This window comes from Arachis ipaensis, chromosome B06 (assembly GCF_000816755.2).
Source record: "Arachis ipaensis cultivar K30076 chromosome B06, Araip1.1, whole genome shotgun sequence".
NCBI classification, from domain to species: Eukaryota; Viridiplantae; Streptophyta; class Magnoliopsida; order Fabales; family Fabaceae; genus Arachis; species Arachis ipaensis.
Genome location: NC_029790.2, coordinates 10,122,846 through 10,135,051, shown reverse-complemented (window position 1 = coordinate 10,135,051; position 12,206 = coordinate 10,122,846). Strand labels below are relative to the sequence as shown.

General features: G+C 34.2%; 1 protein-coding gene and 1 long non-coding RNA gene across 4 annotated transcripts; one reads left to right on the top strand and one right to left on the bottom strand.

Moving 5' to 3' along the window:
* Positions 141-1,734, top strand: LOC107646026. Its single transcript, XR_001621611.2, has 4 exons — positions 141-421; positions 610-781; positions 1,138-1,247; positions 1,339-1,734. It is a non-coding gene; the product is annotated as an uncharacterized LOC107646026 (long non-coding RNA).
* Positions 8,790-11,739, bottom strand: LOC107646024 (peptide chain release factor 1). Of its 3 annotated transcripts, none has more exons than XM_016350207.2 (10): positions 11,456-11,737; positions 11,225-11,325; positions 11,016-11,114; positions 10,667-10,899; positions 10,504-10,582; positions 10,303-10,377; positions 10,124-10,201; positions 9,779-9,937; positions 9,298-9,393; positions 8,790-9,206 (listed from the first exon to the last, which is right to left on the bottom strand). In XM_016350207.2, exons 1-10 carry the CDS (start codon positions 11,583-11,585, stop codon positions 9,012-9,014), a joined length of 1,245 nt encoding a protein of 414 aa, XP_016205693.1. In that variant the 5' UTR covers positions 11,586-11,737; the 3' UTR covers positions 8,790-9,011. The 3 variants fall into 3 exon arrangements, with proteins under 3 accessions (XP_016205693.1, XP_020959597.1, XP_016205694.1); XM_021103938.1 differs by having other exon boundaries at positions 11,225-11,363; positions 11,456-11,590; XM_016350208.2 differs by lacking the exon at positions 9,779-9,937 and having other exon boundaries at positions 11,456-11,739.

The window sequence follows — 12,206 nt, the reverse complement described above, 5'->3', positions numbered from 1 at the left end:
ACACGTACAAAAGGATCTATTCCTCAACTTGCTTTTTTTTACCACTAAATTGTTTTCAATTATTATAAATTTTTATATCTATCTTTTATAAAACTATTTGATGGTTTTATAGAGAGTTGAGTTTCTGAACTATCTTTTGTGGCGGGTGTGTCTCCCTCAGAATGCAGTTTCTTTTTAAATAATTTATTTTGTTGTTGCAAGGGAGGGCTAAAAGCTCATACCCAGTAGGGACGATAAAGAGTGCATAGAGTGCAGGTTTTGGCTACAACCATTTACCATCCATGAACAAATCTACTTTCTGTCATTTGCCGACTTTTTTTTATAACATACAATAAAATAAAAGAGAGTTCCGGTGACAGAAAAATTAGGACGAGTTCATACCAGTGCTGTTTCTGTCGCAATCCTCCCTCAGGCTGACGAGGTAATTAAATAATTAATAGCTTATCAAAATTGAGCACTTTTTATTTAAGTATATGAAGTAGTAGTTTTAACATTTTGTTTCCTGGACATAATTTAAAGGGAACAAAAGGTATCCTATAATTTATGTACAGTTAGTATGAGACAATATGATATGTTTCTACTTGTCTTTGCTTTTGTGCTGTTATACAGGTTGATGTTTCAATTGAAGAAGGAAGACTTAAAAATTGATACCTACAGATCTGGTGGTCAGCATGCAAATACAACAAACAGTGCTGTTAGAATAACTCACATTCCGCTGGGACTACAATTGCTATATAAGATGAGCGCTCTCAACATCAAGTGAATATTTTCAAAAGATTGGGTATAATTTTCATTTGAATGATTTTAACAGGAAATGTGTTCTATCAGTTAAGGTATCTCAAATTTGATGCACAGCTTATTCCATGGCTATTTTTTTGTTTAAAGAAAGCAACTTTGCAGTATTGATAGTTTGATACATTTTATTCTCAATACTTTCTGAGTGCATGGATAGACTTATCAACCTGAAGAAAAGCTAGAAGACATATTGGAAGCTTGTTGATTGTTATGTCTTTTTATTTAGTTTGTTGATGAATTCAATATTTTGTTGCTGTGAACATTTCTCGTAATTGTGTGTTTATGTTTGTGTTTTTTTTTTTGCTTCTTTACATTGTACATATGTTTCCTTATTTCTTTTAGAACAAGGCCAAAGCACTTACCAAAGCACTTAAAGTAGTGTGTGCAAAGCTATTTGAAATGGAAAGGGTCCGAGCTCATAGATAACACAATCAAAACTTCGGTCGGAATAGGTAGGAGAGTTTTTTTTGTTGTGAACTGTGTTGAATTGCCTATACCTTAGTTTGCTTTTTGGATTGACTTTGAGTTTGTCAAACTGTAAAGATTGGCAGCGGTGATAGATCTGAACGCATCCGGACATACAACTTTCCTCAAGGCCGTGTCACTGATCATAGAGTTGGTATAACTTATCACTCAATAGATGATGTGATGCATGCTGAGAATCTTGAGGTATTTATTGATGCTCTTTTATTGCAAGAAGAAATGGATGCAATTGCAACTTTTAGCTCTTCTCAGTAACACCAACTGATGGAACCAGGCGTTACTGAGTTAGTCATTGTTGTACTTCCCATGCTGAAAAAGAAAGGTTCTTGTATTTTGAATAAGATATGCTAGATTTAGAGAGAAAAAAAGGTAGAAATTCTGATAGCATAGTATCAAATGATGTGTGTATGATTATTTGATAATATAATTACACGATATATTTGGTCACCTGTGTAACTGTGTTTCCCGTTTCAGATTATATCCCTTTATTTTTCAACTTTGCTTTTGCATTAAAACTCTTGCCTTTCAAAAGAGCAGAGTATATTTTGACAAAATCCTGTGAGACAAAATCCAATAAAGGAAAAAGAGTATAGTATGACATAAATTAAGAATATGCAAAAAATTAAATCATTTTGCTAATATGAAAATGTTTTTAAATAATTGAATCATTTGGTGTCTAGTCACCAAAAAAAAGCATTTGGTGTCCAATCTTAGAACGTTAAAGCGTTTTCAAATTCATAACCACGACAAGTCACTTACTTTTCTTGCAAGACATAACGTTGAACTATGAAAAAGATCAATGATAAATTGATAACCATAATTAAAAAGTGATAAATAGCTTTAGGTTTGCCTTCTCTACTCTACCATGGTACAATACAAGTAAATTATGTTAGAAAAATATTCCACATATTTATCTTATTTTATACATCAAATTAACATAAGATAAATGTTTGGAGACTAATATTTTTAATGATAAAACATGAAGAATTGGTTAGTATTAGCTCAAATATCATTTTTTGATGAATCTAACTCCATTTCAAGTGCTGTTGAGAAAATTGATGCAGGAACCGAAATTGCACAAAATTCAGATAGAATTCATGGAAAAGACAAATTTAAACTTACAATGGAAGATGTTGTTCACAATTCTGCAGACCAGAATCTAGGAGACGATTCTATTTTGTCTCCTCCTGATACAGAGATTTCTGAAAATCACAATAGAACTGATCATGTTCATACTCAACCTGAGATCACCTCACCAAAATCAAGAAAGAAAGTTCTTGAAGAACCATCTTCATAAATTCATTATTGAAGATCCCTCTTGGATAAAAGGAATGGAGGAAGAACTGGTCCAATTTGAGCAAAATAAGATCTTGCTGAGATCGTGAGATTGTGTGAATAGGAATAGCATTTCAAAAATTTGTTGTTGTCTTGGACAATCCATGTGTGGTTAAGCAAGAAGCAAGCTACCTGTGTCACGGCTGAGGCTGAATATATCTCAACTTCCTCTTGTTCTCAATTGACTTGGTTTAAAACACAACTTGCACATTACAAATTACAAGTCAATAGTATCCCTATGTTTTGTGACAACTTGAGTGAAATAATTTTTTTAAAAAAATCATATTTTACACTCAAGAACTAAGCACATTGAAGTAAGATTCCATTCCATAAAAGAACATGTGCAAAAGAGAACAATTGACATACAATTTGTGAAATCTGAGGATCAGTTGGTTGATATTTTTACAAAACCTCTATGTGAAGATAGATTTTGTAAATTGAGAACTACTCTAGGGACTATTGATTGCTGAGTTTTTGAATTAAATATGCTTAAAGATTTTTCTGGTTGTTTTTGTCTCGCAGGTTACAGGGAGACAAAATTGGGCAGATGATGACTCCCTCTAGATTCTATAAAGTTCAGACTATGTGTTGATAATTTTAAATGAATTTAGATCTGAACTAAATTCTTGGTGGTCAAATTTGTTTCCTTAAAACCACCACTAAGCCCAAGAGAAAGTTGTTTTATTTTATGTAGTGGGTCTCATTGCTTATTTTGATCACATACGCCAAAAAGAAGAGTATTTGCATTCATCATTTTTCAAGTCAAATCAGTTTCAAAATCTTTTCAATCTTTTATTTGATTTGTCATTTCAAAACTGCCTATATTGTTTTTAAAATTTAAAATTCTTTGAATCTCGTTTTATTGAATTGGTTTGTGTTTTCAAAGGATTTTTGAACATTTAAAACAGTTATTATGATAACTTCTCATCTTCTCTACTACTCCCATTTTTTCTTACATATAGAATACTTTTAACTTGCATTTTTGAATATTTTGGTGTCGATCTGAGTAATGAAACCCAGGATAGAATTTATATCTTATGGGTAGTGGTGCTATAAAGAAATCTAAGAAAAATGGCACAAAGGCAGCCAATGACACAATTTTGAAAGAAGAAGAAGATCCTCTTGCAACCGAGGATGAGGGATCTGATGTCTAGTCTAACTTGATGCAGCTGTTTTTTTATAATCTATTTTTTGATGATACATTTTACAACTTCTGTTGACACTAACACTCATACCTGTTTTGCACTTGTGGATTGCATATTGAACTGTTTTTGCGTGCAGGATTACTATTCTCGATAATAACAGGGGGAGTAAGCATTGTATGAAAATAAATTAAAACAGTTATAGTGAAACAAGTTGAACTTATGATGCTCGAGACTGGCTGCAATTTTTTTTGTTTTACACTATTATTTCAGGCAATTATGAGTATGCATATTGGTCTGATTATAAATATTGCTTATATTTATTATAGTTTTTGTTTTGTTTTGGTATCTGAGTCTTTTTTTTTAAGGCTGTTCCATGATGTTGCTGCTGAAAAACTGTTTCTGAAACATTGGTTTATCATTATTTTTGTTCTATTTTTTTATTTTAGTTGTTGAACTCTATTGGGTGACTGTAAATTAATCTTTACACTTTTACCTGTTCTACATTTTTTTGCATATATGGTGAACTGTTTTTTCATGCAGATGTCCCTCCTTAATGATAAAAGGGGGAGAAAGAAAAATGAATTGAAAGGCTGTTGTCTATTTCTATATTGATCTATGATGATAATGCTTGAACCTGTTGTTTATAATTTGAATTTTCTGCTATTTATTTTTTGAATTTGTATTTAAAAATCTGCAGTTTGATCTGGTTGTGAATATTGTTTATAGCTTAGCATCTGAGCTCTTGAAGAAATATCTTTTAATTAATATTTGGTTTAGCTCTGATTCATGCTTGGTTCAAGGCTGGCTGATGATTTTTGTGAATTGATAAGAGTCTTACAAATTTTGACATATGATGTGTCCCTCCTTGATGACAAAAGGGGGAGAAAAACGAAAGAAGGGCTGAATTGCTGAATTGAAACGGTTTCTTTGCTGCCCTATTTGGACATGAGCATTCTGTTTCATATTTGTACTCTGTTTAATATTTATACTCTGCTTTGTGCTCTGTTTTGGCTCATTGTTTTGAGCACTTTGTGTTAGAGAATTTCACCTTGAGCTCTGTCTGGATCATGTTGTGAAAATAATGGCTCGGTCTTAAAGGTTTCAGGTTTTGAAAACTTTGTCTTCTTGGAACTCTTTAGAGCTTATATACAGGTGATGGTTTTCTTGAATATTTTGTTAATCAGGTACACATTAAGGGGGAGCACATTGAACAAAAGAAAGGGGGAGATTTTGGCAAATCTTTAAAGGGAAGTTATCTATCCTAACTCTTTCCATTCAATTTAATAATGTTTGTCATCAAAGGGGAGATTGTTGAGTTTGAAAAACTGAAATGATGATCAAACATTATTAAAATATAAATTAGAAAATTATTAAAATTATTATTGAGTATTTTATTTAATAATTTCCAATAGGTTGTTTGATGATTTGTGTTCAAGAGTAGGGATGGCAAAATTCTCCGAGACGCGGGGATCCCTGCGGGGACTGCTCCGAATGGGGATCCGATTGTGGGGAATTTTCCCCGCGGGGATGGGGATGGGGGACAAAATTCCCCCGAAGCAGGCGCAGGGACCCGAGCGGGGATTCCCGCTCCGTCCCCGCTATTCCCCGAAATTTATGAATTCCTTGAATTATCCTTAATAGTTTATTTCTCATATATATTTTTTAGTCATTTCTCACACACATATATATAGAAACCCAAAACTTTATTTGCATAACCCCTCTTCAATTCAGAGATCCCTAAGGCTGTCCATACTCCATCCAACCTCTCTGCAGCCACCCCCTCGTCACCCTTCTCACCGCATCGTCACACCTCACCGTGCCATCACCCTTACCGCGTCGTAATTTCTATTTGCGGCGTTCCTTTTCGTAACTCTGCTGTCGTGTCCATTCTCCTTTCTGTTGCCGCGTCTCCCACCTCGTCCACTGCTTTTTCCTTTGGCTCGTCGTTGCGTCCCCCCATTGCGTTATTTCGAAAGAAGTCACCATCGTGTCATTTAGACTTTTTGTATAAAATCTTGCAGTTTTTGTATAAGATAGATACTTGTAGCTCTATTCATATGAAAATTAATAATTAGTTAGAACTATTATGTAGATGGGGAATGGGATCCCCGCGGGAAATGGGGCTCCGTGGGGAATGGGGATGGGGAGCAATATTCCCCCACAGCGGGGAATGGGACGGGGATGGGAGCAAATCTGAGGGCGGGGATGGGGAGCAGGGAGGCATCCCCCGCCCCCGCCCTGCCCCATTAACATCCCTATTCAAGAGTGCATGCAAGCAATTTAATTTCATATTGGGCCAAAAGTTAAACAAGTCCAATTTGATCATCGAACAAATTCAAGCCTTGGACAAAATTAATCAAATCAGGTGGCTGAATGATAAAATGGAAAGAAATCCAAAATAAGTCCAAATCCATCAAAGCCCATGATGAATTAAAGTAAGAAACCAAAGCTTCCTAAAGTCCATATGGTGATCTCATTGGAAAGTCTTCATGACATAGTTACTGGAACCCAAATCTCAATTCAATTAAATGCATTCCTTGGTAACCAAAAAGCCTAATACGTGACTCCATACATTGGTAACTGGAAGTGAAAATTAAATTTGATTTAATCATATTGAGTGCTTTACACGTTACTTTATGCATAGAAAAATGGAAGTGGAACTTCAATTTGTTTTAATTTCATTCATTACTTTCTTCAAAAATTTTCTTTTCTCTTCTCTCTCCTCTTTCTTGTCTTTCGGTCATATCAACAGGAAAGAAGAAGATAGAAAGTTATCAGAAGAAAAGTAAAGTCACAAAGAAAAGCCTATGGAAGAAAGGCTATAAGGAAGGAAGATCTGAAGTAAGGCATGGCAAAATTTTTGCCATTGAAGGCATGATTTGAAGAAGGGCTTCAAGATTTTCGAAGCCAAAAATAGAAGCAATCCGTCTCGGTCAGAGAGGAAGATCTCTGTGGCTAAAGCTCTGTTCCGTTTTTGTTCATCCAAGAGAGAAGGTAGCTACTGGAGTTACGAAGAGGAAGAAGCAAATATGAAAATGTTGGAGCTATCAAGGACCAGAGAATCATCAAGGGTTGAAATTCTTTCTTGGAGCCAAAGTCAAGATCAAGAGCTCAGATTGAAAAAGTTTGATGAAAAGGGTTGAGAGAGGTACTTGCATGTTAGTTTTTGGTATTCTCTCTCTCTTCTCTCTGTCGGAACTGAAGCTGTTTTTGGTTGGAGAAGAAGTTGCTTGGTTGAACCGGTTTCAATCTTGGAAGCTTCCCCTTCTATAATAAGGGTGAATGGCCAAGGTTTGAGATCAAGGAGTGAGAGCACACGTTTGGGTTCCCATAACTCTTTGAGCTGTTTATTCTTCTCCTTCATGATTTTTATTGAATATTTCTTTTTTTCAGTGAGTCTGTCTATGTTTTATTGGTAAAAGGCAAACTATGAGGTTTTGTAAGAAAAAGTCAATAAGTGAAAAAAGACAGAGAGTTAAAGAAAAAGCTATAGTTATCTCAGAAATTATTTGTATGTATTTCTGTTTTGTTGTCATGATCTTGAGGGGATTCCCTTGCAAATTGGGTTAGCACTTTGCAGTTGAAAGCTTGGTAGGAGTCCAAGTCAAGTTCAAATTTGGAAATAGAATTTGAATTTGTCCCAGATAGGATTGGGTAGATGCTAGGGAAGAATTGGTGTTTGTAATCTTATGATTATAGTGAAATTCCGTCACTATTGTGACAGAGACTGGATGTAGGCTGCATTGCACTTAGCAGTTGAATCAAGATACATCTTGGTGTGATTTTCTCTTTCTCTTCTACTCCTATTCTGTTTCTATAGTGTAGGAAACAAAAATAAAAAATATCTCATAACTCGTTACGAAACAAAAAAAAATGTCTCTTGACTTGTTATCAGACAAAAGCAGAAATATCTCCTGAAATTTTTTTAAAAAAACAGAAATTAATATTCAAAAAAATGGACTAAGATTCAAGCCCCTTCTCTTAGCCACTTATTACCATCACTTTGCAATTGAATATTACAAGTTACAACATTACGTTAATGTTAGGCTAGATTGGGCCGAAATATCATAAACTTTGCAGTGTATGGATTGAACACAAATACAAACATGCAACTAGTAACAAAGGAACATTTAGGAACAAATATCATGCTTTTCAATAAACTTAGCAGTGTATGGATTGAACACAAATACAAACATGCAACTAGTAACAAAGGAACATTTAGGAACAACAGGAGTGCTTCTGCTTCAAAAGAAATCTGAAGTTTCGGTTTCTTGTGAAGTAGCCAAATAAAGAGAAAAAAGGGGTAACAATTAGCATAAACTAATAAGTACCTTAAGCCAAACCATATTATAAGTTGTATTTATTTTTTTGTCTCGCACAATATTATAATGAACATTTCTCTGTCATAAATAATATATAAGACAAGTTTCTCACTCAATTTAATAAGTAAACAGATTTGTATTAGGAAAAATGTTAATAGATCAATTTTTTTATTATATTTATCTTGCATTTGAGCTAATACTAACCAATTCTTCATGTTTTACCATTAAAAATATTAGTCTCCTAACATTTATCTTATGTTAATTTGATGTATCAAATAAAATAAATATGTGGAATATTTTTCTAACATAATATACTTGTACCATGGTAGGGCAGAGAAGGCAAACCTAAAGCTATTTATCACTTTTTAATTATCGTTATCAATTTATCATTGATCTTTCATAGTTCAATGTTATGTCTTGCAAGAAAAGTAAGTGACTTGTCGTGGTTATGAATTTAAAAACGCTTTAACGTTCTAAGATTGGACACCAAATTATTTTTTTTTTTGGTGATTAGACACGAAATGATTTAATTATTTAAAAACATTTTCATATTAGCAAAATGATTTAATTTTGTGCATATTCTTAATTTAAGTCATACTATACTCTTTTTCCTTTATTGGATTTTGTCAAAATATACTCTGCTCTTTTGAAAGGCAAGAGTTTTAGTGCAAAAGCAAAGTTGAAAAATAAAGGGATATAATCTGAAATGGGAAACACAAGCGAACAAATATATCGTGTAATTATATTATCAAATAATCATACACACATCATTGGATACTATGCTATCAGAATTTCAACTTTTTTTTTCTCTCTAAATCTAGCATATCTTATTCAAAATACAATAACCTTTCTTTTTCAGCATGGGAAGTACAAAAATGAGTCCCCGAACTAACAGTCACTAATCAGTAATGCTTGGTTCCATCAGTTGGTGTTACTGAGAAGAACTAAAAGTTGCAATTGCATCCATTTCTTCTTGCAATAAAAGAGCATCAATAAATACCTCAAGATTCTCACCTTGCATCACATCATCTATTGAGTGATAAGTTATACCAACTCTATGATCGGTGACACGACCTTGAGGAAAGTTGTATGTCCGGATGCGTTCAGATCTATCACCGCTGCCAATCTTTACAGTTTGACAAACTCGAAGTCAATCCAAAAAGCAAACTAAGGTATAGGCAATTCAACACAGTTCACAACCAAAAAAACTCTCCTACCTGTTCTGACCGAAGTTTTGATCGTGTACTATGAGCTCGGACCCTTTCCATTTCAAATAGCTTTGCACACAGTACTTTAAGTGCTTTGGCCTTGTTCTAAAAGAAATAAGGAAACATATGTACAATGTAAAGAAGCAAAAAAAAAAAAAAAAGACAAACATAAACACACAATTACGAGAAATGTCCACAGCAACAAAATATTGAATTCATCAACAAACTAAATAGAAAGACATAACAGTCAATAAGCTTCCAATATGTTTTCTAGCTTTTCTTCAGGTTGATAAGTCAATCCATGCACTCAGAAAGTATTGAGAATAAAATGTATCAAACTATCAATACTGCAAAGTTGCTTTCTCTAAACAAAAAAATAGCCAAGGAATACAAGCTGTGCATCAAATTTGAGATACCTTAACTGATGGAACACATTTCTTGTTAAAATCATTCAAACGAAAATTATACCCAATCTTTTGAAAATACTCACTTGATGTTGAGAACGCTCATCTTGTATAGCAACTGTAATCCCAGTCGGAATGTGAGTTATTCTAACAGCACTGTTTGTTGTATTTGCATGCTGACCACCCGAACCACCAGATCTGTAGGTATCAATTTTTAAGTCTTCATTCTTCAATTGAACATCAACCTGCATAACGGCACAAAAGCAAAGACAAGTAGGAACATATCATATTGTCTCATACTAGACTGTACATAAATTATAGGATACCCTTTCCCTTTGAATTATGTCCAGAGAACAAAATGTTAAAACTACTACTTCATATACTTAAATAAAATGTGCTCAATTTTGATAAGCTATTAATTATTTAATTACCTCGTCAGCCTGGGGGAGGATTGCGACAGAAACAGCACTGGTATGAACTCGACCTAATTTTTCTGTCACCGGAACTCTCTTTTATTTTGTTGTTTTTTTTTTTTAAACAAAAAAGAAAGAAGTCAGCAAATGATAGAAAGTAGATTTGTTCATGGATGGTAAACGGTTGTAGCCAAAACCTGTACTCTATGTATTCCACTTTCAAATTTTAGTTTCCCAAAAGCACCATCTCCTGCAATTGCTGCACTAGCTTCCTGAGAAAGTAAAGTTCAATCAAGAAATCCATCAGATGCAGGATGAAATGCAGTTCTATTATATCAAGAACTTGAGGAAAGCACAGAAATCAGATCATACAAAAACAAAATGTATAAAATATGTACCTTGTATCCTTTAAAATCTGATTGAGCAATATCTACTACTACAAATTTCCAGCCATTCTTGTGAGCATACTTTTCGTACCTGTATTATGTTAGACAATATCACTTTTTAGAAAACTGTAATAATAGTTTCCATTTGATTTCGATAACACAAATGCAACCTTACATTTTGAAAATGTCCATTGCAAACAAAGAAGCCTCCTCCCCACCAGTGCCTGCTCTGACCTCCAAAATGCAGTCCCTTTCATCAGCATCATCCTTAGGAAGTAAGGACTTCAACAGCAAATGTTGCAGTCTTCGTTCTTCCTCTATGGCTTGTCCCATTTCCTCTGTCGCCATGTTAAGCATGTCTTTGTCATCGGAACATTCAGCCACCAGTGACTTCAAGCCATCAATTTCCTGCACACAGTAGAAAAAAATAACACAAGCTAACGCAAGACAAAACCAAACAAAACAAAACAAGCTTCTTAACATTACTCTTTATTGAAAGAAACATGATGAAGAGAGTTCAATACCTTCTGTTTAGCCCTCAACTCGTTAATAAGGTGTAACGAACTGCTCAGTTTACGAAGCTCCTTATTTGCTCTTGCGTATTCTGATGGTGGTATTTCGGGCTGTCTTCAAATAACAAGAAAAATTAAAACATAAGATAGAGCATGAAGAGTGAAATTTGAACTTAGAAATTGTGAAGAAACAAGAGAAATGAAATAAGGCATTGCATTACCTGATTGAGAAGATTGTTGAGAGTGGCAGACCTGTACTCAATAGCAGATAGTCTCTGTTCCATTATGCTCAAGAGCTCCGTAGATAGTTGAGGTTGCACTTCTGTTAACGAATCAATTCAAATGCGATCAATCTTCTAGCTATAAATGAATTTCACAAGCTCTAACGATCCATCATCAAGAAATTAATACAATAAATTTTAAATAAAGAAGAAAAGAATGGAATGAGGTACCGGCAGAGTAAAAACGTAGTAAAGATGGAATTCGAGGGTGGAATATTGGGTGTGAGAATGGCGGAGTTAATTGGAAGTGCTTGGGCAAGATACAAAGAGAACGACAAATAAATTTTGCAAGAGTTCTCATAGTCGATTCCTTTCTCTTTTCCAAATTCCCGAAGTTTCACCGTAAATAATGAGAGTATTGAGAAGAAGAGATCACGGGCTGCCAATTTCGCGGTTAGGTCGTTAGATGCTCTGCCCGACTGCCAATCCGCCGCACTTTTGTTAATGGAAATCTGATTAATTTTTGGGTAATGGGCTACGTTAAGCCCACCCTCTTCATCTTTAATCAGCCTCTTGCCAACGGTGTATAACATTCCTTGTGTTTTGTTCGTGGTCCTGGGCCCTATGGGGTATGAGCTTTTAGCCCCTCTCTTGCAACAACAAAACAAATTATTCTAAAAGGGACTGCATTTTGAGGGAGACACCCCTGCGCGTGTTTCTTAGATAAAGAGTTCAAAGTACAAAAAAACTGGTGGACTCAGCTCTATTTTTAAGTTAGTTGAGAAATATTATAGGAACAGCAGAAGTTAATAATGTTCAAAAATATAGATGGAAAATATTTTGATAAACTACCAAAATATCTCTCAACTCAAAAATTTGATAGAAAAAAAATAGAAACATTTTAAAAATATTTATAAACACAATAAAAACAACTAAATGTAGCCATTTATTTTTAAAAAAAATAGCATTAAATTTTAATATT